A 26,403-nucleotide genomic window follows, 5' to 3' on the forward strand; every position below is an offset into this window, starting at 1 on the left:
TTTTAACTAGGTAGTTAGTAAATAGTTAATAACTATTTACTAACTAGTCTACCTAGTTAAAATAAATACAAACTTACCTGTGAAAAATAAAACCTAAGCTAGCTACAATATAACTATTAATTATATTGTAGCTATCTTAGGTTTTATTGTACAGTTACTTTGTATTTAGATTTAAATAGGAATTATTTAGTTAATAATTGTAACTGTTAAAGTTAGGGGGTGTTAGGTTTAGGGGTTAATATAGTTTAATTTAGGTTGCGAACTGGGGGCCGGTGGTTTAGGGGTTAATAGGTTTAGTTAGTGTTGGCGATGTGGGGGGGGTGCGGTTCAGGGGTTAATAGGTTTAGTTAGTGTTGGCGATGTGGGGGGGGGGGGGGTGTGGTTTATGGGTTAACAGGTTTAGTTTGTGTTGGTGATGGGGGGGTGCGGTTTAGGGGTTAATAGGTTTAGTTCGTGTCTGCGATGTGGGGGGTGCGGTTTCCGGGTTAATAGGTTTAGTTCGTGTTGGCGATGTGGGGGTGCGGCTTAGGGGTTACTAGGTTTAGTTTGTGTCGGTGATGTGGGGGGTGCGGCTTAGGGGTTACTAGGTTTAGTTTGTGTCAGCGATGTGGGAGGGGTGCGGTTTAGGGGTTACTAGGTTTAGTTTGTGTTGGCGATGTGGGGGGGGTGCGGTTTTGGGGTTAATAGATTTAGTTTGTGTCGGCGATGTTTCGGAACAGCAGTTTAAGGGGGTTAATAGGTTAAATTAGTGTTGATGATGTGGGGGTACGATTTAGGGGTTAATAGGTTTAGTTTGTGTCGGCGATGGGGGTGCGGTTTAGGGGTTAATAGATTTAGTTCATGTCGGCAATGTTTCAGGAACGGCGGTTTAAAGTTTAATAGGTTTAGTTAGTGTTGGCGATGTGGAGGGGTGCGGTTTAGGGGTTAATAGGTTTAGGTAGTGTTAGTGATGTGGGGGGACGGCAATTTAGGGGTTAATAACTTTATTTAGTGGCAGCGTGGATGGCAGCGGCGGTTTAACAATTTTGTTTCGGCAATCGCTGGAACATTAGCTAGAAAACATAATTTATGTAAGAACTTACCTGATAAATTCATTTCTTTCATATTAACAAGAGTCCATGAGCTAGTGACGTATGGGATATACATTCCTACCAGGAGGGGCAAAGTTTCCCAAACCTTAAAATGCCTATAAATACACCCCTCACCACACCCACAAATCAGTTTAACGAATAGCCAAGAAGTGGGGTGATAAGAAAAAAAGTGCGAAGCATATAAAATAAGGAATTGGAATAATTGTGCTTTATACAAAAAAATCATAACCACCACAAAAAAGGGTGGGCCTCATGGACTCTTGTTAATATGAAAGAAATGAATTTATCAGGTAAGTTCTTACATAAATTATGTTTTCTTTCATGTAATTAACAAGAGTCCATGAGCTAGTGACGTATGGGATAATGACTACCCAAGATGTGGATCTTTCCACACAAGAGTCACTAGAGAGGGAGGGATAAAATAAAGACAGCCAATTCCTGCTGAAAATAATCCACACCCAAAATAAAGTTTAACAAAAAACATAAGCAGAAGATTCAAACTGAAACCGCTGCCTGAAGAACTTTTCTACCAAAAACTGCTTCAGAAGAAGAAAATACATCAAAATGGTAGAATTTAGTAAAAGTATGCAAAGAGGACCAAGTTGCTGCTTTGCAGATCTGGTCAACCGAAGCTTCATTCCTAAACGCCCAGGAAGTAGATACTGACCTAGTAGAATGAGCTGTAATTCTTTGAGGCGGAATTTTACCCGACTCAACATAGGCAAGATGAATTAAAGATTTCAACCAAGATGCCAAAGAAATGGCAGAAGCTTTCTGGCCTTTCCTAGAACCGGAAAAGATAACAAATAGACTAGAAGTCTTACGGAAAGATTTCGTAGCTTCAACATAATATTTCAAAGCTCTAACAACATCCAAAGAATGCAATGATTTCTCCTTAGAATTCTTAGGATTAGGACATAATGAAGGAACCACAATTTCTCTACTAATGTTGTTGGAATTCACAACTTTAGGTAAAAATTCAAAAGAAGTTCGCAACACCGCCTTATCCTGATGAAAAATCAGAAAAGGAGACTCACACGAAAGAGCAGATAATTCAGAAACTCTTCTAGCAGAAGAGATGGCCAAAAGGAACAAAACTTTCCAAGAAAGTAATTTAATGTCCAATGAATGCATAGGTTCAAACGGAGGAGCTTGAAGAGCTCCCAGAACCAAATTCAAACTCCAAGGAGGAGAAATTGACTTAATGACAGGTTTTATACGAACCAAAGCTTGTACAAAACAATGAATATCAGGAAGAATAGCAATCTTTCTGTGAAAAAGAACAGAAAGAGCGGAGATTTGTCCTTTCAAAGAACTTGCGGACAAACCCTTATCTAAACCATCCTGAAGAAACTGTAAAATTCTCAGTATTCTAAAAGAATGCCAAGAAAAATGATGAGAAAGACACCAAGAAATATAAGTCTTCCAGACTCTATAATATATCTCTCGAGATACAGATTTACGAGCCTGTAACATAGTATTAATCACGGAGTCAGAGAAACCTCTATGACCAAGAATCAAGCGTTCAATCTCCATACCTTTAAATTTAAGGATTTCAGATCCGGATGGAAAAAAGGACCTTGTGACAGAAGGTCTGGTCTTAACGGAAGAGTCCATGGCTGGCAAGATGCCATCCGGACAAGATCCGCATACCAAAACCTGTGAGGCCATGCCGGAGCTATTAGCAGAACAAACGAGCATTCCCTCAGAATCTTGGAGATTACTCTTGGAAGAAGAACTAGAGGCGGAAAGATATAGGCAGGATGATACTTCCAAGGAAGTGATAATGCATCCACTGCCTCCGCCTGAGGATCCCGGGATCTGGACAGATACCTGGGAAGTTTCTTGTTTAGATGAGAGGCCATCAGATCTATCTCTGGAAGCCCCCACAATTGAACAATCTGAAGAAATACCTCTGGGTGAAGAGACCATTCGCCCGGATGCAATGTTTGGCGACTGAGATAATCCGCTTCCCAATTGTCTACACCTGGGATATGAACCGCAGAGATTAGACAGGAGCTGGATTCCGCCCAAACCAAAATTCGAGATACTTCTTTCATAGCCAGAGGACTGTGAGTCCCTCCTTGATGATTGATGTATGCCACAGTTGTGACATTGTCTGTCTGAAAACAAATGAACGATTCTCTCTTCAGAAGAGGCCAAAACTGAAGAGCTCTGAAAACTGCACGGAGTTCCAAGATATTGATCGGTAATCTCACCTCCTGAGATTCCCAAACTCCTTGTGCCGTCAGAGATCCCCACACAGCTCCCCAACCTGTGAGACTTGCATCTGTTGAAATTACAGTCCAGGTCGGAAGAACAAAAGAAGCCCCCTGAATTAAACGATGGTGATCTGTCCACCACGTTAGAGAGTGCCGAACAATCGGTTTTAAAGATATTAATTGATATATCTTCGTGTAATCCCTGCACCATTGGTTCAGCATACAGAGCTGAAGAGGTCGCATGTGAAAACGAGCAAAGGGGATCGCGTCCGATGCAGCAGTCATAAGACCTAGAATTTCCATGCATAAGGCTACCGAAGGGAATGATTGAGACTGAAGGTTTCGACAGGCTGTAATCAATTTTAGACGTCTCTTGTCTGTTAAAGACAAAGTCATGGACACTGAATCTATCTGGAAACCCAGAAAGGTTACCCTTGTTTGAGGAATCAAAGAACTTTTTGGTAAATTGATCCTCCAACCATGATCTTGAAGAAACAACACAAGTCGATTCGTATGAGACTCTGCTAAATGTAAAGACGGAGCAAGTACCAAGATATCGTCCAAATAAGGAAATACCACAATACCCTGTTCTCTGATTACAGACAGAAGGGCACCGAGAATCTTTGTGAAAATTCTTGGAGCTGTAGCAAGGCCAAACGGTAGAGCCACAAATTGGTAATGCTTGTCTAGAAAAGAGAATCTCAGGAACTGATAATGATCTGGATGAATTGGAATATGCAGATATGCATCCTGTAAATCTATTGTGGACATATAATTCCCTTGCTGAACAAAAGGCAATATAGTCCTTACAGTTACCATCTTGAACGTTGGTATCCTTACATAACGATTCAATAATTTTAGATCCAGAACTGGTCTGAAGGAATTCTCCTTCTTTGGTACAATGAAGAGATTTGAATAAAACCCCATCCCCTGTTCCGGAACTGGAACTGGCATAATTACTCCAGCCAACTCTAGATCTGAAACACAATTCAGAAATGCTTGAGCTTTCACTGGATTTACTGGGACATGGGAAAGAAAAAATCTCTTTGCAGGAGGTCTCATCTTGAAACCAATTCTGTACCCTTCTGAAACAATGTTCTGAATCCAAAGATTGTGAACAGAATTGATCCAAATTTCTTTGAAAAAACGTAACCTGCCCCCTACCAGCTGAACTGGAATGAGGGCCGTACCTTCATGTGAACTTAGAAGCAGGCTTTGCCTTTCTAGCAGGCTTGGATTTATTCCAGACTGGAGATGGTTTCCAAACTGAAACTGCTCCTGAGGACGAAGGATCAGGCTTTTGTTCTTTGTTGAAACGAAAGGAACGAAAACGATTGTTAGCCCTGTTTTTACCTTTAGACTTTTTATCCTGTGGTAAAAAAGTTCCTTTCCCACCAGTAACAGTTGAAATAATAGAATCCAACTGAGAACCAAATAATTTGTTTCCCTGGAAAGAAATGGAAAGTAGAGTTGATTTAGAAGCCATATCAGCATTCCAAGTCTTAAGCCATAAAGCTCTTCTGGCTAAGATAGCCAGAGACATAAATCTAACATCAACTCTAATAATATCAAAAATGGCATCACAGATGAAATTATTAGCATGCTGGAGAAGAATAATAATATCATGAGAATCACGATTTGTTACTTGTTGCGCTAGAGTTTCCAACCAAAAAGTTGAAGCTGCAGCAACATCAGCCAATGATATAGCAGGTCTAAGAAGATTACCTGAACATAGATAAGCTTTTCTTAGAAAAGATTCAATTTTTCTATCTAAAGGATCTTTAAACGAGGTACCATCTGACGTAGGAATGGTAGTACGTTTAGCAAGGGTAGAAATAGCCCCATCAACTTTAGGGATTTTGTCCCAAAATTCTAACCTGTCAGGCGGAACAGGATATAGTTGCTTAAAACGTTTAGAAGGAGTAAATGAATTACCCAATTTATCCCATTCCTTAGCAATTACTGCAGAAATAGCATTAGGAACAGGAAAGACTTCTGGAATAACCGCAGGAGCTTTAAAAACCTTATCCAAACGTATAGAATTAGTATCAAGAGGACTAGAATCCTCTATTTCTAAAGCAATTAGTACTTCTTTAAGTAAAGAGCGAATAAATTCCATCTTAAATAAATATGAAGATTTATCAGCATCAATCTCTGAGACAGAATCCTCTGAACCAGAAGAGTCCAAAGAATCAGAATGATGGTGTTCATTTAAAAATTCATCTGTAGAGAGAGAAGATTTAAAAGACTTTTTACGTTTACTAGAAGGAGAAATAACAGACAAAGCCTTCTTTATGGATTCAGAAACAAAATCTCTTATGTTATCAGGAACATTCTGCACCTTAGATGTTGAGGGAACTGCAACAGGCAATGGTACATCACTAAAGGAAATATTATCTGCTTTAACAAGTTTGTCATGACAATTATTACAAACAACAGCTGGAGGAATAGCTACCAAAAGTTTACAGCAGATACACTTAGCTTTGGTAGATCCAGCAGGCAGTGGTTTTCCTGTAGTATCTTCTGGCTCAGATGCAACGTGAGACATCTTGCAATATGTAAGAGAAAAAACAACATATAAAGCAAAATAGATCAAATTCCTTATAAGACAGTTTCAGGAATGGGAAAAAAATGCCAAACATCAAGCTTCTAGCAACCAGAAGCAAATGAAAAATGAGACTGAAATAATGTGGAGACAAAAGCGACGCCCATATTTTTTGGCGCCAAATAAGACGCCCACATTATTTGGCGCCTAAATGCTTTTGGCGCCAAAAATGACGCCACATCCGGAACGCCGACATTTTTGGCGCAAAATAACGTCAAAAATGACGCAACTTCCGGCGACACGTATGACGCCGGAAACGGAAAAGAATTTTTGCGCCAAAAAAGTCTGCGCCAAGAATGACACAATAAAATGAAGCATTTTCAGCCCCCGCGAGCCTAACAGCCCACAGGGAAAAAAGTCAAATTTTTGAGGTAAGAAAAAATATGATAATTTAAAGCATAATCCCAAATATGAAACTGACTGTCTGGAAATAAGGAAAGTTGAACATTCTGAGTCAAGGCAAATAAATGTTTGAATACATATATTTAGAACTTTATAAATAAAGTGCCCAACCATAGCTTAGAGTGTCACAGAAAATAAGACTTACTTACCCCAGGACACTCATCTACATGTTTGTAGAAAGCCAAACCAGTACTGAAACGAGAATCAGTAGAGGAAATGGTAAATATAAGAGTATATCGTCGATCTGAAAAGGGAGGTAAGAGATGAATCTCTACGACCGATAACAGAGAACCTTATGAAATAGACCCCGTAGAAGGAGATCACTGCATTCAATAGGCAATACTCTCCTCACATCCCTCTGACATTCACTGCACGCTGAGAGGAAAACCGGGCTCCAACTTGCTGCGGAGCGCATATCAACGTAGAATCTAGCACAAACTTACTTCACCACCTCCCTTGGAGGCAAAGTTTGTAAAACTGATTTGTGGGTGTGGTGAGGGGTGTATTTATAGGCATTTTAAGGTTTGGGAAACTTTGCCCCTCCTGGTAGGAATGTATATCCCATACGTCACTAGCTCATGGACTCTTGTTAATTACATGAAAGAAATAACGATTCGGTCCGTAATTAAGATTCGGTCTGATAATAATAATAATAATAATAATAATAATAATTCGGTAACGGTTTCGAATGTATCCGAATTTAAAAATTCGTAACACAAATAAATTCCGAAACCGAATTACCGACACATACCGGATTATTACGAATGCCTCGAACCAAATTTTTTTTACGGCCCGAATCGAAACAAACCAAAATTTTCGATCACGCACAAGTCTATTACTATCTAGTCTACCCAGTTAAAATAAATACAAACTTACCTGTGAAATAAAAATAAAACCTAAGATAGCTACAAAATAATAATTGTAACTTTAATTTAGCAATATTTTAATTATGTTAAAGTTAGGGGGTGTTAGGTTTAGGGGTTAATATAGTTTAATTTAGGTTGTTGCAATCTGGGGGCCGGCGGTTTAGGTGTTAATATGTTTAGTTAGTGTTGGCGATGAGGGGTGTGTGCGGTTTAGGGGTTAATAGGTTTATTTTGTGTCGGCGATGTTTCGGAACAGCAGTTTAAGGGGTTAATAGGTTAAGTTAGTGTCGATGATGTGGGGGGTACGATTTAGGGGTTAATAGGTTTAGTTTGTGTCGGCGATGGGGGGGTGCGGTTTAGGGGTTAATAGATTTAGTTCATGTCGGCGATGTTTCAGGAACGGCGGTTTAAAGTTTAATAGGTTTAGTTAGTGTTGGCGATGTGGAGGGGTGCGGTTTAGGGGTTAATAGGTTTAGGTAGTGTTAGTGATGTGGGGGGACGGCAATTTAGGGGTTAATAGCTTTATTTAGTGGCAGCGTGGATGGCAGCGGCGGTTTAACAATTTTGTTTCGGCAATCGCTGGAACATTAGCTAGAAATAACGATTCGGTCCGTAATTAAGATTCGGTCCGATAATAATAATAATAATAATAATAATAATTCGGTAACGGTTTCGAATGTATCTGAATTTCAAAATTCGTAACACAAATAAATTCTGAAACTGAATTACCGACACATACCGGATTATTACGAATGCCTCAAACCAAATTTTTTTACGGCCCGAATCAAAACAAACCAAAATTTTCGATCACGCACAGGTCTATTACTATCTAGTCTACCCAGTTAAAATAAATACAAACTTACCTGTGAAATAAAAATAAAACCTAAGATAGCTACAAAATAATAATTGTAACTTTAATTTAGCTATATTTTAATTATGTTAAAGTTAGGGGGTGTTAGGTTTAGGGGTTAATATAGTTTAATTTAGGTTGTTGCAATCTGGGGGCCGGCGGTTTAGGTGTTAATATGTTTAGTTAGTGTTGGCGATGAGGGGTGTGTGCGGTTTAGGGGTTAATAGGTTTATTTTGTGTTGGCGATGTGGGGGGGTGGGCGGTTTAGGGGTTAAAGTGAATGTAAATTTTTGCTGATATGAAAGTATCCGTCAATTGCTTATTACTATATTAATCAAACTGCCACTTTCTTTCTTTTTTAAAATGTACAATAAATTTTATATTTATATTACTAACTTTTGTCCGTTGTATTTACCAGCTCCTCCTACCCGCAACTTCCTGATCTTATTCAATCCTACGTATACAGCGGTCCCACCGCTGTTTACGTAGTGGCAATGCGCACTCCCGGCGATGATAACCACCGCGCATGTGTTAAACGCCAATGCAGATGTCTGGCAACATAGTATTCACTGAATACTCTTGTTGTGTACAGTACAGCAGCATCACATCGTCCCTACTTTGTTTTGAAACAAGTAGAATTATTAAGATATTTAGAAAAGTCTTGATAACTTTTAATCTGTTATGATTAATTAAGCATTATATTATTTTAGAATTCGGAGCCCATGTACCATAATACTTACCTAGCGCTCCAAAACTTCAAGAATCAATGACTAAGTCCGATAACTGTGAAATTGCGCATGCACGAAATGTGCACGAGCTTCAGAGATCATTGTCAGAAGAGCTGTCTAACGCAAGCGCAATAGGGATGCATGACGTCGGCAAAAGGGGTTTGGGACCCCCAGGGGGGAATACAATTATTGGTTGACATGATCGAGCCTACCATGTCAATCAATAATCCAAAATGGCGGGCGGAGGATTCTAATTACGATCGCAACGATATAAAATAAAATTAATAGGTAATTAAAAATGTATTAAAAAAAAGGATGAATTAAACTGCTTTTATTTGTTCTTCATTTTGAATGCGAACTTTACAGAGATTACTGACTTTACATTCACTTTAATAGGTTTAGTTTGTGTCGGGGGTTAATAGGTTTAGTTAGTGTTGGCGATGTGTGGGGGGGGGGAGTGCGGTTTAGGGGTTTATAGGTTTACACAACCAGAATAAGAGTGCGCTAACAAAAGCTCTACCAAGAACCAGAAAAATAATAATAATAAAAATATAAATACTAATACTATAATATTGTGTTAGATCATGCCTAATATAAGTATTACACAGTGATGAATAACGTAGATACTAAACACATCTATTTAATAATGCAAAAATACATTAAAAACACAGAATATACATCTAAGGTGCACATTGATGAATTAAAAATGAGTTACTTTAGAGTTGATACAGTGTGCTCACTTGTAACAGTCTGTATTAGAGCAGTCTATATTGGAGACTGCAATGGTAAAATAGTATAAAACTACTCCCAAGGGTTAATACCGTATATTTGTTGATATTGAAGTGTTTAGAACTTTACTGTTCAAATCTTAACAAGTATTCCCTTTCACGGTAGGTATAGCAGTTAATTTTACTCCGATATGGGATATAGAACAGGAACAAAGTTCATAGAATGTTACTCGATGAGTTTACCTTGTCAGGTTGAAAAAAAAGAGGATCCGACTCACCAGAATACGAAAGTTATACAATGCAAACAACCTTCTCTGACCTTACTCCTCGTTGCAACACGGATTCCTTCAGCTCGGCGTCCTCACAGCTGTTTCCAGCCTTCTGACGTATTGTTGTCACGCGTTGCGGATTCTCAGTCAATCCAAAAGTCAGATTCCTGGCCAATCCAAGGGTCAGATTCCCGGGACTTCTAGTACAGATCCTCAAGTAAAGACAACACTTTAGTTGTTCCTTAATGTTGTTGAATTCCTTTTAGGTAATCGTGAAAAAATGTCACTAGTATTCAAATATCCCAACTGAGTATTATGTCCAAATACTTTAGGGATTGTAAATGGTAAGGAGTATGTTTTTCTTAAAGTGGAATTCCAATAACTCCTATATTTTATTATTTTGCAAAAATACATAAATCCCTTAATAAGCCCCCTCCCCCCCCGGTAGACCAATTATTTCAGGGATTCAATCGATCACATCTAATTTATCTGAATACGAGGATAACTATTTACAACATTAGGTTACAAAACTTCCTTCTTACTTGAAAGATTCCGGTGACTTCCCAAGGAATTTGAAAAATATAAAATGGAGTAAAGACCTAGTGTTGATAACTTGTGACGTATGTTCACTATACACCAGCATCCAACACAAACTAGGATTAGAAACAGTGGAATATTTTCTACAAAAAGGTAGGGAAATGCAAATACAGCAAATTGATTTTATATTGGAGAGTATTGAATTTATATTCTTCTGGTTCTTGGTAGAGCTTTTGTTAGCGCACTCTTATCCTGGTTGTGTATAGTTTATAGTGTGATATTAGGGATTATCACTCGTTAGAGTTGCAATATTTATCTTGGGTACACTCTTGTTATTTGGGTTTATAGGTTTAGTTCATGTCGGCGATGTGGGGGGGAGCGGTTTAGGTGTTAATAGGTTTAGTTAGTGTCGGCGATGTGGGGGGCTGCGGTTTAGGGGTTACTAGGTTTAGTTCGTGTCAGCGATGTTTTGGAACAGCGGTTTAGGGGTTAATAGCTTTAGTTAGTGTCGGCGATGGGGGGGTGCAGTTTAGGGGTTAATAGATTTAGTTTGTGTCGGCGATGTTTCGGAACGGTGGTTTAGGGGTTAACAGGTTTAGGTAGTGTTAGTGATGTGGGAGACGGTAATTTAGGGGTTAATAGCTTTATTTAGTGGCGGCGTGGGTGGCGGCTTAACATAATTTTGTTTTGACAATCGCGGGAACATTAGCTAGAAATAATGATTCAGTCCGTAATAAAGATTCGGTCCGACATTAATAATAATTCGGTAACGGTTTCGAAAGCACCCGAATTTTAAAATTCAGAATGACACGAATAAATTCCGAAACCGAATTACCAACACATACAGAATTATTTTGAATGTCTCTAACCAAATTTTTTTACTGCCTGAATCGAAGTGAACCAAATTTTTCGATCGGGCACAAGTCTAGTGTCAGATGGGAGGCTGGTTTCTACACTAAAGCTAAAATTAACCCTACAAGCTACCTAATTAACCCCTTCACTGCTGGGCATAATACAAGCGAGGTGCGCAGCGGCATTTAGGGGCCTTCTAATTACCAAAAAGCAATGCCATGGCTATATATGTCTGCTATTTCTGAACAAAGGGTATCCCAGAGAAGCATTTACAACTATTGATGCCATAATTGCACAAGCTGTTTGTTAAAAATTTAGTGAGAAAAATAAAGTTTGTGAAAAAAAACTGTGAAAAAAAATTGTGAAAAAGTGAATGATTTTTTTTATTTGATCGCATTTGGTGGTGAAATTGTGGCATGAAATATACCAAAATTGGACTAGATCAATACTTTGGGTTGTCTACTAAAAGAAAATATATACATGTAAAGGGTTATTCAGGGATTCCGGACAGATATCAGTGTTACAATGTAACTATCACTAATTTTGAAAAAATAAAATGGTTTGGAAATAGCAAAGTGCTACTTGTTCTTATTGCCCTATAACTTGCAATAAAAGCAAAGAACATGTAAACATTGGTTATTTTCAAACTCAGGACAAAATTTAAAAACTATTTAGTATGGTTGTTTTCAGTGGTTGTAGATGCGTAAGAGATTTTGGGGGTCAAAGTTAGAAAAAGTGTATTTTTTTGCAGTACAGCGGTCGCACCCCTTGCTCTCTCTCTCCCCCTCTCTTTTGTGCTCTCTCCCCCTCTCTTTTGTGCTCTCTCTCGCTCCACCTCTCTTTTGTGCTCTCTCTCGCTCCACCTCTCTTTTGTGCTCTCTCTCGCTCCACCTCTCTTTTGCTCTCTCTCTCTCAACCCTCTCCCCTCCCCCCCTCACCCCTGTCTGACTTACAAAATACATTTTTGGGTTTCATATCCCTTTAACATACTGGCTGCAGAAAAGACTGCAGAGAGTCTATTCAATGCTGTGTATGTCAGAGCAGAGGATCTATGTAAGAAGTATATTGACAACCTATCAAGAGGCGGCTAGGGGACCTGTAACCATGACACCTGGGACAGGCTTATGACTACCTCCTTTACTGAGAGTGATTATGTCACTACCCAATACTCTAATCTCCCCTCTGTCTCTCAGTCAGGGCCGGATTTGCCATTAGGCACAGTAGGCATGTGCCTACAGGCGCATTGCAGCAGGGGCGCCACAAGAGTCAGTGTATTTTTTTTTTTTTTTTAAAATACTGTATATATTTTTTCAAATTTTATTTTAGTAAAATAAATGTGCCGCTGCGCTGGCAAAACAAGCTATTGATCCGGTGTGCTGGGGCCGGGTTGGAGGAACAGGGGCCTCATGTGACTTGAGTGACAGTCTACACTGCAAACTTCTGTCTCCCTCTTGGCTGCCGCTCCCGGGTCGCCCTGACACTCACTCATCACTTCCTAGTCCAACCACTCCCAGCTTCCTGTCTCATTGCACGCGCGGGAATAGTGAGACAGGAGACTGTGAGAGAGGGAAGCAGCAGCGGGCTGAGCTTGCTTGGGGACTCGGGAGGCCAGAGTCTGAGGGCGCTGCAGCAAGAAGTAGTTAGGTTAGGCGACTGGCAGCACTCACTACAGTCGGCAGGCAGCAGCAAGGCAGGATAGGACTAGCTAGCCTGGTTGGTCACTGCACAGACTGTCCAGTCCCACTCCACAGAGGTAGCTGAGCTTTCTTCTAGTGTGCTAATGTTATTGTTCATTGTAGCACAATTTACACAGCATTTCACATAATGAGTTAACTAGATAACAGGCTGGGTTTAGGTTAATAAGTTTAAACAAGAGATAAGGCTTGCAGCATGAGATCAGGAAACTCTTTTTAACCAGTCCAGGCACACACACAGTCAGTGGAGACAGAAATCTCTGTGACAACTTCAACAGAGAACGCAAGTAAGTGCACAAGTATATTATTGCTGTTGTTGTAGTGCAGATAATGTACTGGCATTAGATCAGGGTAGCCATGAGATCATGTACATTATGTACAGCTGCACTTCTCTTGGTCATTTAATACAATATGATTACTGCTCATTACATTGTGTTCTTCTTGTTACTGATGCAGTATGGGTCACTTTTTCAAGTGAGTTCCCAAAAAGGAAGACTGTGCAGAATAGACTGTAGATCTCTAATGTTGATCAATAGCATATCACAGGATTTGTTGTGTGATTTCTCATTTACCATGAAAGTGTTTAAATGTGTTTTGTAGATATTGCTCCAATAAAAAACATATTTTTTTAATGAATAATAAGAATTTTAGGAAATACAAAAGACAGCATATAGATCACACTGACAATTTCCATCAATTTTTGATAACGGTTTTCAATTGTATGGCCATTTGAGTTAAGTTAAAGGGACATAAACCCAAAATTATTCTTTCATGATTCAGATAGAGAATACAATTGAAAACAACTTTCCAATTTATTCTACTATTATCTAATGTGCTTCATTCTCTTGAGATCCTTTGTTGAAAAGCATATCTAGATAGCCTTAGTAGCTGCTGATTAGTGGCTGCACATATATGCCTCATGTGATTGGCTCAACCCTGTGCATTGCTATTTCTCCAGCAAAGAATATCTAAAGAATCAAGCAAATTAGATAAAATAAGTAAATGGGAATGTTTAAAATTGTATTCTCTATCTGAATCTTGAAAGATTTTTTGGGGGTTTAATGTCCCTTTAAAAGTGTATTGATTTTTGGTGTAGCTTCCATTACAACAAATATTGTATAATAGGTGTGTGTGTGTTAGTTTGTGTATCTCCATAAAAGGGCATGTGGTTTAAATTGTATTGCAATTTGTTTTTTATTTACTCTAAAAGATTGCTTTTGCTGCCTTTTTTTTGGACAAATTGATTTTAAAATTGAAAGTCAGCTTTATTTAAGTATTTGTTGAATCAGATAAGCTGATCTAATGTATTGGCTTTAATGTTTTACATCTAATATTTATTTTTAGTTGTCCTAAATAATAATTAAAAAAATCCTCATTTTTTTTTCACTTTTTTTTTTTGGGGGGGGGGGGGGGCGCCTCAGATTTTTGTGCCTACAGGCACCTGAGATGTAAATCCGGCCCTGCTCTCAGTAGCAGCTCCATGAGGGGAAAATGAGTCTCAAATCGGTCTGAGGACCCCTCTCAACAAACTATCTTGAGCACCTCAATTCTTTACCTTCCTCCTATCCAGTCAAAGAAGATACTAGAATACCAGAGAGGTGGGAGGGATTAAGTGGTCTTAGAGCTTTGGAAACATTTGCCTCCTCCTAGTGGCCAGGAGTAGAAGTAATGGCTTATGGGCTCTCATCATCTTATGAAATAAAATATGATTGCGCTTGGCAATATGCTATTAATAAAGACATCATATAATTACACTATTAGTTAGAAGAAAAATCACACAGGACACTACTGCATAGATTTATGTATCGATTTATAGATACAAATATAGTATGCATACTATTTATCTTCATTATTTTTGGGGGTGTATATATAAAGTACATTATATACAAATATATTAAATAATGGCTGGGTGGTAACCCTATCTTGGGCAGCACAACACAGAGGCATTATTTGCTCTATGGGCAGTGACTGGTGACGCCAGTAGCAAACTGAACAACTGTGTTCCCCCCCGCACATTTCTGCCACCCATACAGTCATAACACTGGGAGCCCTCAATTATATCTGAGGAACAACCTCTACGTTCTGAAGACAGGGAGAGTCCACTAGAAAACTGCAGCTTCTCTTTTGGACATTGGACCAGATTGAGAGTGGTGCGCTAACAGTTACTTGTGAGCGATACAGGGTTTATCGCAGGTGTTTGTATTCGTCAGATGTAGCGCCCTTATAACAAGTTGAAAGTAAATGCGAACGCGTAAGCATAATTGTAAATTACGCTAGAATGATTACCGTGACTTCAGAGCTCTGATTAACTGTTACGCGAAACAAAAAAGTGTCACAAAACAAATCATAAATACATTACAAGGTATAGTTACACTCATAACAACACCATCTAATAAAAATTATAAAAAAAATATATTGCACAAAAAAGTTATAAGGGCTCAAAGATATGAGGTCTCAGGTGTTAGATTTAAAAAAGTCTGCAAAGGGCTTTAACATAGAGATATATACATATGCATGTCTAAAGATGTCTGTGTGTGTGTGTGTATATGTATAAATATATGTATATATGTATGTGTTTGTGTATATATATATATATATATATAAATATATATATATATGTGTGTGAACATATGTATTTACAGACATACATACACATATGAACACAGAAATACATATGTACACATATATAGACATACATACATATATATATATACACACACACACATATATGTGCACTGGAGCCCTTTGCAGTTAAGTAGCTGAAAACATGAAAAAAACATTTATTCAATAGTCATATTTAAAAGGGATAGGAAAGTCAAAATTAAACTTGCAGGATTCAGATAGAGCGGGTAATTTAAAGTCACTTTTAAATAAAGCTCTATTTTCAAATGTGCTTTGTTCTCTTAGAATCCCTTGTGGAAAAAGAATACACACATATCCTACACTAGGAGGAGCTGCTGCTGATTGGTGCCTGCACACATTTGTGTCTTCTGATTGGCTAACTAGATGTGTTCAGATAGCTGCCAGTAGTGCAATGCTGTTCCTTGAGCAAAGGATAACAAGAAAATTAAGCAAATTCGATAATAGAAGTAAATTGAAAAGTTATTTAAAATTGTGTTTTCTATCCAAATCATAAAATACCTATATATAATCATCTAGGTATAGAAATAAATTGTACCAAAATACCATCAGATCTATGTAGAAATACGTACTTATAAATAATTGAAACATATTCTTCTATGTGAAGAACATTGGAATGTGAAATATTCATATTTTCATGTCGGGTTAGCGCACTTAATATGTGATAAGCATTTCCCCACTTTGCACACTCCTTGATCACAATATTCTAAGTTCAGCTTTTTGAGCTTTTTTTCAACTTGAAATACGAGTGCAGCCCGGCAAGCATAAAGCTTACTTCTAGCAGAGTTAACAATAGCTATGCACTCTTAACCTAGTCCTCTGTAGGTAGAGATCCAAGGGCAGGATAATGAGTACTAAATGCTGCAATAACTTTCTGGTGAACCAAAGGTGTTGTGGAGCTGGGCGCTTTTTCACCAGGGATCCTTTACATGATATATCAGTTTGACCTCTGTATAGGCTTGTGCTAGGTACTGAGAGTACTTACCTGGTGTAGGGACTCAGGACAAAGGCTCCAGAAATCCCATACCATGTCTGGATCTTTCAGGTGGGTCTGTGGATTCCTCTTCTGACTGTGAATGAAGGACGGAAACTGTAAGAAGAACAAAGTGTTACTTTCTTTTAACTGCTTAGTCACTACTTTGAGTCTTGCTTGCTTACTGCATGGTTATGGCTTACATACTGCTTGCTTACTGCTTGCTCATGGCTTGCTTACTACTTGCTCATGGCTTGCTTACTAATTGGTTATGGCTCACAGACTACTTGCTCATGGCTTGCTTACTGATTGGTTATGGCTCACATATTGCTTGCTCATGTCTTGCTTACTGATTGGTTATGGCTCACAGACTACTTGCTCATAGCTTGCTTACTGCTTGGTTATGGCTCACATACTGCTTGTTTATGGCTTGCTTAATGTTTAATTATGGCACACATACTGCTAGCTCATGTCTTGCTTACTGCTAGCTCATGGCTTGCTTACTGCTTGGTTATGGCTCACAAACTACTTGCTCATAGCTTGCTTACTGCTTGGTTATGGCTCACATACTGCTTGTTTATGGCTTGCTTAATGTTTAATTATGGCTCACATACTGCTAGCTCATGGCTTGCTTACTGCTTGGTTATGGCTCACATATTGCTTGCTCATGGCTTGCTTACTGATTGGTTATGGCTCACATACTGCTTGCTCATGACTTGCTTACTGCTTGGTTATGGCTCACATACTGCTTGCTTGCTGCTTGGTTATGGCTCACATACTGCTTACTTACTGCTTGGTTATGGCTCACATACTGCTTGCTCATAGCTTGCTTACTGCTTGGTTATGGCTCACATACTGCTTGCTCATGACTTGCTTACTGCTTGGTTATGGCACACATACTGCTTGCTTACTGCTTGGTTATGGCTCACATACTGCTTGCTCATGGCTTGCTTACTGATTGGTTATGGCTCACAGACTACTTGCTCATAGCTTGCTTACTGCTTGGTTATGGCTCACATACTGCTTGTTTATGGCTTGCTTACTGTTTGGTTATGGCTCACATACTGCTAGCTCATGGCTTGCTTACTGCTTGGTTATGGCTCACATATTGCTTGCTCATGGCTTGCTTACTGCTTGTTTATGGCTCACATACTGCTTGCTCATGGCTTGCTTACTGCTTGGTTTGGCTCACATACTGCTAGCTCATGGCTTGCTTACTGATTGGTTATGGCTCACATACTGCTTGCTCATGGCTTGCTTACTGATTGGTTATGGCTCACATACTGCTTGCTCATGACTTGCTTACTGCTTGTTATGGTTCACATACTGCTTGCTTACTGCTTGGTTATGGCTCACATACTGCTTACTTACTGCTTGGTTATGGCTCACATACTGCTTCCTCATAGCTTGCTTACTGCTTGGTTATGGCTCACATACTGCTTGCGCATGACTTGCTTACTGCTTGGTTATGGCACACATACTGCTTGCTTACTGCTTGGTTATGGCTCACATACTGCTTGCTCATGGCTTGCTTACTGCTTGGTTATGGCTCACATACTTCTTGCTCATGACTTGCTTACTGCTTAGTTATGGCTCACATACTGCTTGCTTACTGCTTGGTTATGGCTCACATACTGCTTGCTCATGGCTTGCTTACTGCTTAGTTATGGCTCACATATTGCTTGCTCATGGCTTGCTTACTGCTTGGTTATGGCTCACATATTGCTTGCTCATGGCTTGCTTACTGATTGGTTATGGCTCACAGACTACTTGCTCATAGCTTGCTTACTGCTTGGCTATGGCTCACATACTGCTTGCTTACTGCTTGGTTATGGCTCACATACTGCTTGCTCATGGCTTGCTTACTGATTGGTTATGGCTCACATACTGCTTGCTTACTGCTTGGTTATGGCTCACATACTGCTTGCTCATGGCTTGCTTACTGATTGGTTATGGCTCACATATTGCTTGCTCATGGCTTGCTTACTGCTTGGTTATGGCTCACATATTGCTTGCTCATGGCTTGCTTACTGATTGGTTATGGCTCACAGACTACTTGCTCATAGCTTGCTTACTGCTTGGCTATGGCTCACATACTGCTTATTTATGGCTTGCTTACTGTTTGGTTATGGCTCACATACTGCTAGCTTATGGCTTGCTTACTGCTTGGTTATGGCTCACATATTGCTTGCTCATGGCTTGCTTACTGCTTGTTTATGGCTCACATACTGCTTGCTCATGGCTTGCTTACTGCTTGGTTATGGCTCACATACTGCTTGCTCATGGTTTGCTTACTGATTGGTTATGGCTCACATACTGCTTGCTCATGACTTGCTTACTGCTTGGTTATGGCTCACATACTGCTTGCTTACTGCTTGGTTATGGTTATGGCTCACATACTGCTTGCTCATGGCTTGCTTACTGTTTGGTTATGGCTCACATACTGCTTGCTCATGTCCTGCTTACTGCTTGGTTATGGCTCACATACTGTTGCTCATGTCCTGCTTACTGCTTGGTTATGGCTCACATATTGCTTGCTCATGGCTTGCTTACTGCTTGGTTATGGCTCACATACTGCTTGCTCATGGCTCACATACTGTTGCTCATGTCCTGCTTACTGCTTGGTTATGGCTCCCATATTGTTTGCTCATGGCTTGCTTACTGCTTGGTTATGGCTCACATATTTCTTGCTCATGGCTTGCTTACTGCTTGGTTATGGCTCACATACTGCTTGCACATGGTTTGCTTACTGCTTGGTTATGGCTCACATACTGCTTGCTCATTGCTTGCTTACTGCTTGGTTATGGCTCACATATTGCTTGCTCATGGCTTGCTCACTGCTTGGTTATGGCTCACATACTGCTTGCTCATGGCTTGCTTACTGCTTGGTTATGGCTCACATACCACTTGCTTACTGGTTGGTTATGGCTCACATACTGCTTGCTCATGGCTTGCTTACTACTTGGTTATGGCTCACATACTGTTGCTCATGTCCTGCTTACTGTTTGGTTATGGCTCACATACTGCTAGCTCATGGCTTGCTTACTGCTTGGTTATGGCTCACATATTGCTTGCTCATGGCTTGCTTACTGCTTGGTTATGGCTCACATACTGCTTGCTCATTGCTTGCTTACTGCTTGGTTATGGCTCACATATTGCTTGCTCATGGCTTGCTCACTGCTTGGTTATGGCTCACATACTGCTTGCTCATGGCTTGCTTACTGCTTGGTTATGGCTCACATACCACTTGCTTACTGGTTGGTTATGGCTCACATACTGCTTGCTCATGGCTTGCTTACTACTTGGTTATGGCTCACATACTGTTGCTCATGTCCTGCTTACTGCTTGGTTATGGCTCACATATTGCTTGCTCATGGCTTGCTTACTGCTTGGTTATGGCTCACATACTGCTAGCTCATGGCTTGCTTACTGCTTGGTTATGGCTCATATATTGCTTGCTCATGGCTTGCTTACTGCTTGGTTATGGCTAACATATTGCTTGCTCATGTCCTGCTTACTGCTTGGTTATGGCTCACATATTGCTTGCTAATGGCTTGCTTACTGCTTGGTTATGGCTCACATACTGCTAGCTCATGGCTTGCTTACTGCTTGGTTATGGCTCACATACTGCTTGCTCATGACTTGCTTACTGCTTGGTTATGGCTCACATACTGCTAGCTCATGGCTTGCTTACTGCTTGGTTATGGCTCACATATTGCTTGCTCATGGCTTGCTTACTGCGTGGTTATCGTAATAGCGGCGGTAGTGAAAAAGAGCCATAACGATGCTTTTTCACTCATACTGCAAAACTCGTAACTATCAAAAGTTTAAATAAAGTCAGTTGGAAAAAAAAAAAAGTCTAAGTGAATGGTGGCATATGTCTGGTGTAAATATATGTCCCCAGCTATGATGCACCTTAAAGGGATATGAAACCCAAAATGTTTCTTTCATGTTTCAGATAGATCATGTGATTTTAAACAACTTTCTAATTTACTTTTATTATCAATTTTCTTTGTTTTCTTGGTATCTTAGTTGAAAGGCAGGGATGTATGCTAAGGAGCCGGTCCATTTCTGGAGCACTATATGGCAGCAGTTTTGAAAGAATGTTAACCATTTACAAGAACACTAGAGAGCAGCACTACCTCCTGCCATTTATTGCTTCAGATGCTACCTACGTATCTCATCAACTGCTTGGTTATGGCTCACATACTGCTTGCTCATGGCTTGCTTACTACTTGGTTATGGCTCACATATTGTTGCTCATGTCCTGCTTACTGCTTGGTTATGGCTCACATATTGCTTGCTCATGGCTTGCTTACTGCTTGGTTATGGCTCACATATTGCTAGCTCATGGCTTGCTTACTGCTTGGTTATGGCTCACATACTGCTTGTTCATGGCTTGCTTACTGCTTGGTTATGGCTCACATATTGCTTGCTCGTGGCTTGCTTACTGCTTGGATATGGCTCACATACTGCTTGCTTACTGCTTGGTTATGACTCACATACTGCTTGCTCATGGCTTGCTTACTTCTTGGTTATGGCTCACATACTGCTTGCTCATGGTTTGCTTACTACTTGGTTATGGCTCACATACTGTTCCTCATGTCCTGGTTACTGCTTGGTTATGGCTCACATATTGCTTGTTCATGGCTTGCTTACTGCTTGGTTATGGCTCACATATTGCTTGCTTACTGCTTGGTTATGGCTCACATATTGCTTGCTCATGGCTTGCTTACTGCTTGGTTATGGCTCACATACTGCTTGCTCATGGCTTTCTTACTACTTGGTTATGGCTCACATACTGCTTGGTTCTAGCTCACATACTGCTTGCTTACTGCTTGCTCATGGCTTGCTTACTGCTTGGTTATGGCTCACATATTGCTTGTTCATGGCTTGCTTACTGCTTGGTTATGGCTCACATATTGCTTGCTCATGGCTTGCTTACTGCTTGGTTATGGCTCACATTTTGCTTGCTCATGGCTTTCTTACTGCTTGGTTATGGCTCACATACTGCTTGTTCATGTCTTGCTCACTGCTTGGTTATGGCTCACATACTAATTGCTCATGGCTTGGTTATTGTTCACATATTGCTTGCTCATGGCTTGCTTACTGCTTGCTCATGATTTACTTATGGCTCACCTACTGCTAGCTCATGGCTTGGTTATGGCTCATATACTGCTTGCTCAGGGCTTACTTACTGCTTAGTTATAGCTCATATACTGCTTGGTTATGGCTCACATACTAATTTCTCATGGCTTGGTTATGGCTCACATACTGCTAGCTCATGATTTGCTTACTGCTGGCTCAGGGTTCGGTTATGGCTCACATACTGCTAGCTCATGGCTTGCCTACTGCTTGATTATGTCTCATATACTGCTTGCTTACTGCTTGGTTATGGCTCAAATACTGCGTTCTCATGGTTTGCTTACTGCTTGGTCATGGCTCACATACTGCTTGCTGATGGCTTGCTCACTGCTTGGTTATGGCTCACATACTAATTCCTCATGGCTTGGTTATGGCTCACATATTGCTTGCTCATGGCTCACATATTGCTTGCTCATGGCTTGCTTACCTCTTCATCTTGGCTTGGTTATGGCTCACATACTACTTGCTCATGGCTTGCTTACTGCTTGGCGATGGCTCACATACTAATTACTCATGGCTTGATTTATGCTCATATTGCTTGCTCATGGCATGGTTATGGCTCACATACTGCTAGCTCATGGCTTGGTTATGGCTCACATACTGCTAGCTCATGGCATGGTTATGGCTCACATACTGCTAGCTCATGGCTTGGTTATGGCTCACATACTGCTAGCTCATGGCTTGCTTATGGCTCACATACTGCTAGCTCATGGCTTGCTTACTGATTGGTTATGTCTCACATACTGCTTGCTTAAGGCTTGGTTATGGCTCGCATACTGCTTGCTCATGGCTTGCTTACTGCTTGGTTATGGCTCATATACTAATTGCTCATGGCTTGGTTATGGATCACATATCGCTTGCTTATTACTTGCTTACTGTTTGGATATGGCTAACATACTGCTAGCTCATGGCGTGCTTATGGCTCTCATATTGCTTGCTTATGGCTTTCATACTGTTTTGCTTATGGCTCTCATACCGCTTGTTTATGGCTCTCATAACTGCTTGCTTATGGCTCTCATAACGGCTTGCTTATGGCTCTAATACTGTTTTGCTTTTGGCTCTCATATTGCTTGCTGATGGCTCTCATATGGCAAAAAAAAAGGAAAAGCAACAAATTATATATAATCATGTACCTTCTATTTAACAAAAATCCCACATGTTTAAAACAACATAAATGAGAAAATAGGGCGACATTCATATGCAGATCAAAGCTTTCTTGTAAATAAAGTTATATAAACCTTTTGCTACTCTTCAAAAAACATCCAGATATTTGCCGCAAATATCATGAATGGACCTTGAGTCTCTTTGACTTGTCTAGTAATATAGATACAGAAAGAGAAGCGCTCTACCAGGAACAAACGCTCAGTGGTTTCTTCTAGGTCCCGGATACCACCTGGGAGTAGCAGTGAACAAATCCTTTGTTCTGATGAGACTTGCCTGGTATCTCAAGGCTGCACTGTCCTTTTGAATGGGGTCAAATTTATATGTTACAGGAAAGTTCTCTTTTGTAGACAGCAGAGATTAGGCAGAAGGAGGCTGCTCCATGGGTGGGTACCATCCCATAGGGTGGGCTATTAAGCGGCATCTGTACACAGTTGAGCACTTTTCTTAAAGGGACAGTATACACTCATTTTTATATAACTGCATGTAATAGACACTACTATAAAGAATAAGATGCACAGATACCGATATAAAAATCCAGTATAAAACTGTTTAAAAATTTACTTAGAAGCTCTCAGTTTAGCTTTGTTGAAAAGGTAGCTGGAAAGCCCACTGCAAGTGGGAAATAAGACACTCCCCCCCCCCCTTTCTTTTGCATATGAAAAGACCCTTTACACAAACAAGAGCAAGCTGGAGAAGGTAGCTGACGGTATTCACATAAAACTTTGGGGCTTGGTTAGGAGTCTGAAAATCAGAGCAATGTCATTTAAAAATAAGCAAAACTAAACATTTAAAAAAAAAAAAAAAAACTTCATGGATCTACAAATCTACAAAACATTTATGCAAAGAAAAAATGAGTGTATAATGTCCCTTAGTCTTATCTATTAACCTGTAAAGCATTTGTACTATTATCTCTTTTTGAACCACATTATTTAAATATCTTGTCGTGGGTGGATGTTTTTATGATCCAATTGGTACAGATTAATTTTCTTGCCAACAAGACATTAACAATTAATTTATGGCTATAATCTGCCAATTGACTCCTACCAAGAAAATAATATCTATCAATGACATTTTAATAAATTGGTTATTAAAACTTTTGGCAAGAGAAAAAGCTACCTCGCCCCGAAATTGTGTTATTTTCGGAAAACTCCACAAACAAGGAATGATGGTCGGAATTAGGTCACTGATCTGTCAAATTCTTATTCCATTTAATTATTCTACCTATTGTCATTTAATCTCTATTGATTACTCAAAACTGCGCTCATCTTAATTCACTGGATAATGCACTTTTCCATACAGAATTCAAACTCGTACTAAGTGCTGGAGAGATCGTTCTAAAGCATTTTATTTTACCAATTTGTATTCAAGCAGCCTGCAATATTCTTTGTTTCTTTGTATAATACAGAAGTAGAAAATGTATATTTCTTATGACCATTAATAAGTGCTTGATGAGGAGAAGGTTACCATAAGATAATGCACGTAATGACTCACTTGAAAAAAATTCCCATGGATAGGAGGATGGAATATAAAATAAACAATGAAAATCTCCAAACGTTCTATCCTGTGAACTCGATAAACTTCTTATACTATTTAGATTTTATGTTTATCTTCCCATACCTGAAATACTGGTCTTAGAGCGATATTTTGTGCTCATAGATCCCCAAGAGGAAAATACGATTTACTCCTAATGGGAAGAAATTTTCGCCTAGATTTAGAGCTGGGCGGTAGCCGTCAAAACCAGCGTTAGAGGCTCCTAACGCTGGTTTTTAACGCCCTCTGGTATTTAGAGTCAGTCATTAAAGGGTCTAACGCTCACTTTCCAGCCGCGACTTTTCCATACTGCAGATCCCCCTACGCCATTTGCGTATCCTATCTTTTCAATGGGATCTTTCTAACGCCGGTATTTAGAGTCGTGGCTGGAGTGAGAGTTAGAACTCTAACGACAAAACTCCAGCCGCAGAAAAAAGTCAGTAGTTAAGAGCTTTCTGGGCTAACGCCGGTTCATAAAGCTACTGTGCTCTAAAGTACACTAACACCCATAAACTACCTATGTACCCCTAAACCGAGGTCCCCCCACATCGCCGCCACTCGATTAAATTTTTTTAACCCCTAATCTGCCGACCGCCACCTACGTTATACTTATGTACCCCTAATCTACTGCCCCTAACACCGCCGACCCCTATATTATATTTATTAACCCCTAACCTGCCCCCCACGTCGCCGCCAGCTACCTACAATAATTAACCCCTAATCTGCCGACCGCAAAGCGCCGCCAGCTAAGTTATCCCTATGTACCCCTAATCTGCTGCCCCTAACACCGCCGACCCCTATATTATATTTATTAACCCCTAATCTGCCCCCCCCAACGTCGCCGCCACCTACCTACACTTATTGACCCCTAATCTGCCTAGCGGACCGCACCGCTACTATAATAAAGTTATTAACCCCTAATCCGCCTCCCTCCCGCCTCACTAACCCTATAATAAATAGTATTAACCCCTAATCTGCCGGCCGGAGCTCACCGCTATTCTAATAAATTTTTTAACCCCTAAAGCTAAGTCTAACCCTAACACTAACACCCCCCTAAGTTAAATATAATTTAAATCTAACAAAATAAATTAACTCTTATTATATTAATTATTCCTATTTAAAGCTAAATACTTACCTGTAAAATAAACCCTAATATAGCTACAATATAAATAATAATTATATTGTAGCTATTTTAGGATTAATATTTATTTTACAGGCAACTTTGTATTTATTTTAATCAGGTACAATAGCTATTAAATAGTTAATAACTATTTAATAGCTAAAATAGTTAAAATAATTACAAAATTACCTGTAAAATAAATCCTAACCTAAGTTACAATTAAACCTAACACTACACTATCAATAAATTAATTAAATAAAATACCTACAATTATCTACAATTAAACCTAACACTACACTATCAATAAATTAATTAAATACAATATCTACAAATAAATACAATGAAATAAACTAACTAAAGTACAAAAAATAAAAAAGAACTAAGTTACAAAAAATAAAAAAATATTTACAAACATTAGAAAAATATTACAACAATTTTAAACTAATTACACCTACTCTAAGCCCCCTAACAAAATAACAAAGCCCCCCCAAAATAAAAAATTCCCTACCCTATTCTAAATTAAAAAAGTTCAAAGCTCTTTTACCTTACCAGCCCTGAACAGGGCCCTTTGCGGGGCATGCCCCAAAGAATTCAGCTCTTTAGCCTGTAAAAAAAACACATACAATACCTCCCCCCAACATTACAACCCACCACCCACATACCCCTAATCTAACCCAAACCCCCCTTAAATAAACCTAACACTAAGCCCCTGAAGATCTTCCTACCTTATCTTCACCATACCAGGTTCACCGATCCATCCTCGGAAGTCTTGATCCAAGCCTCGGAAGTGTTGATCCAAGCCCAAGCGGGGGGCTGAAGAGTGACGTCCATCCTCGGGCTGAAGTCTGGATCCAAGTGGCGGCTGAAGAAATCCATCATCGGGCTGAAGTCTTCTATCAAGCCGCATCTTCAATCTTCTTTCTTCTGGAGCGGAGCGGAGCCATCTTCTTTCCAACCGACGCAGATCCAACCTCTTCGACCGACGCC

The 26,403-nt window shown here is 39.7% G+C and overlaps 1 protein-coding gene across 1 annotated transcript in view; it reads right to left on the minus strand.

Moving 5' to 3' along the window:
- Positions 1–26,403, minus strand: part of LOC128644604 (catalase) — a 74,025-nt gene that overhangs the window by 27,255 nt on the left and 20,367 nt on the right. The window contains exon 5 of the mRNA XM_053697150.1: positions 16,470–16,574. Within this exon, the coding sequence (XP_053553125.1) occupies positions 16,470–16,574 (105 nt within the window). The remainder of the gene's footprint in view (positions 1–16,469; positions 16,575–26,403) is intronic.

This window comes from Bombina bombina, unplaced genomic scaffold (genome assembly GCF_027579735.1).
Source record: "Bombina bombina isolate aBomBom1 unplaced genomic scaffold, aBomBom1.pri scaffold_530, whole genome shotgun sequence".
NCBI lineage: Eukaryota > Metazoa > Chordata > Amphibia > Anura > Bombinatoridae > Bombina > Bombina bombina.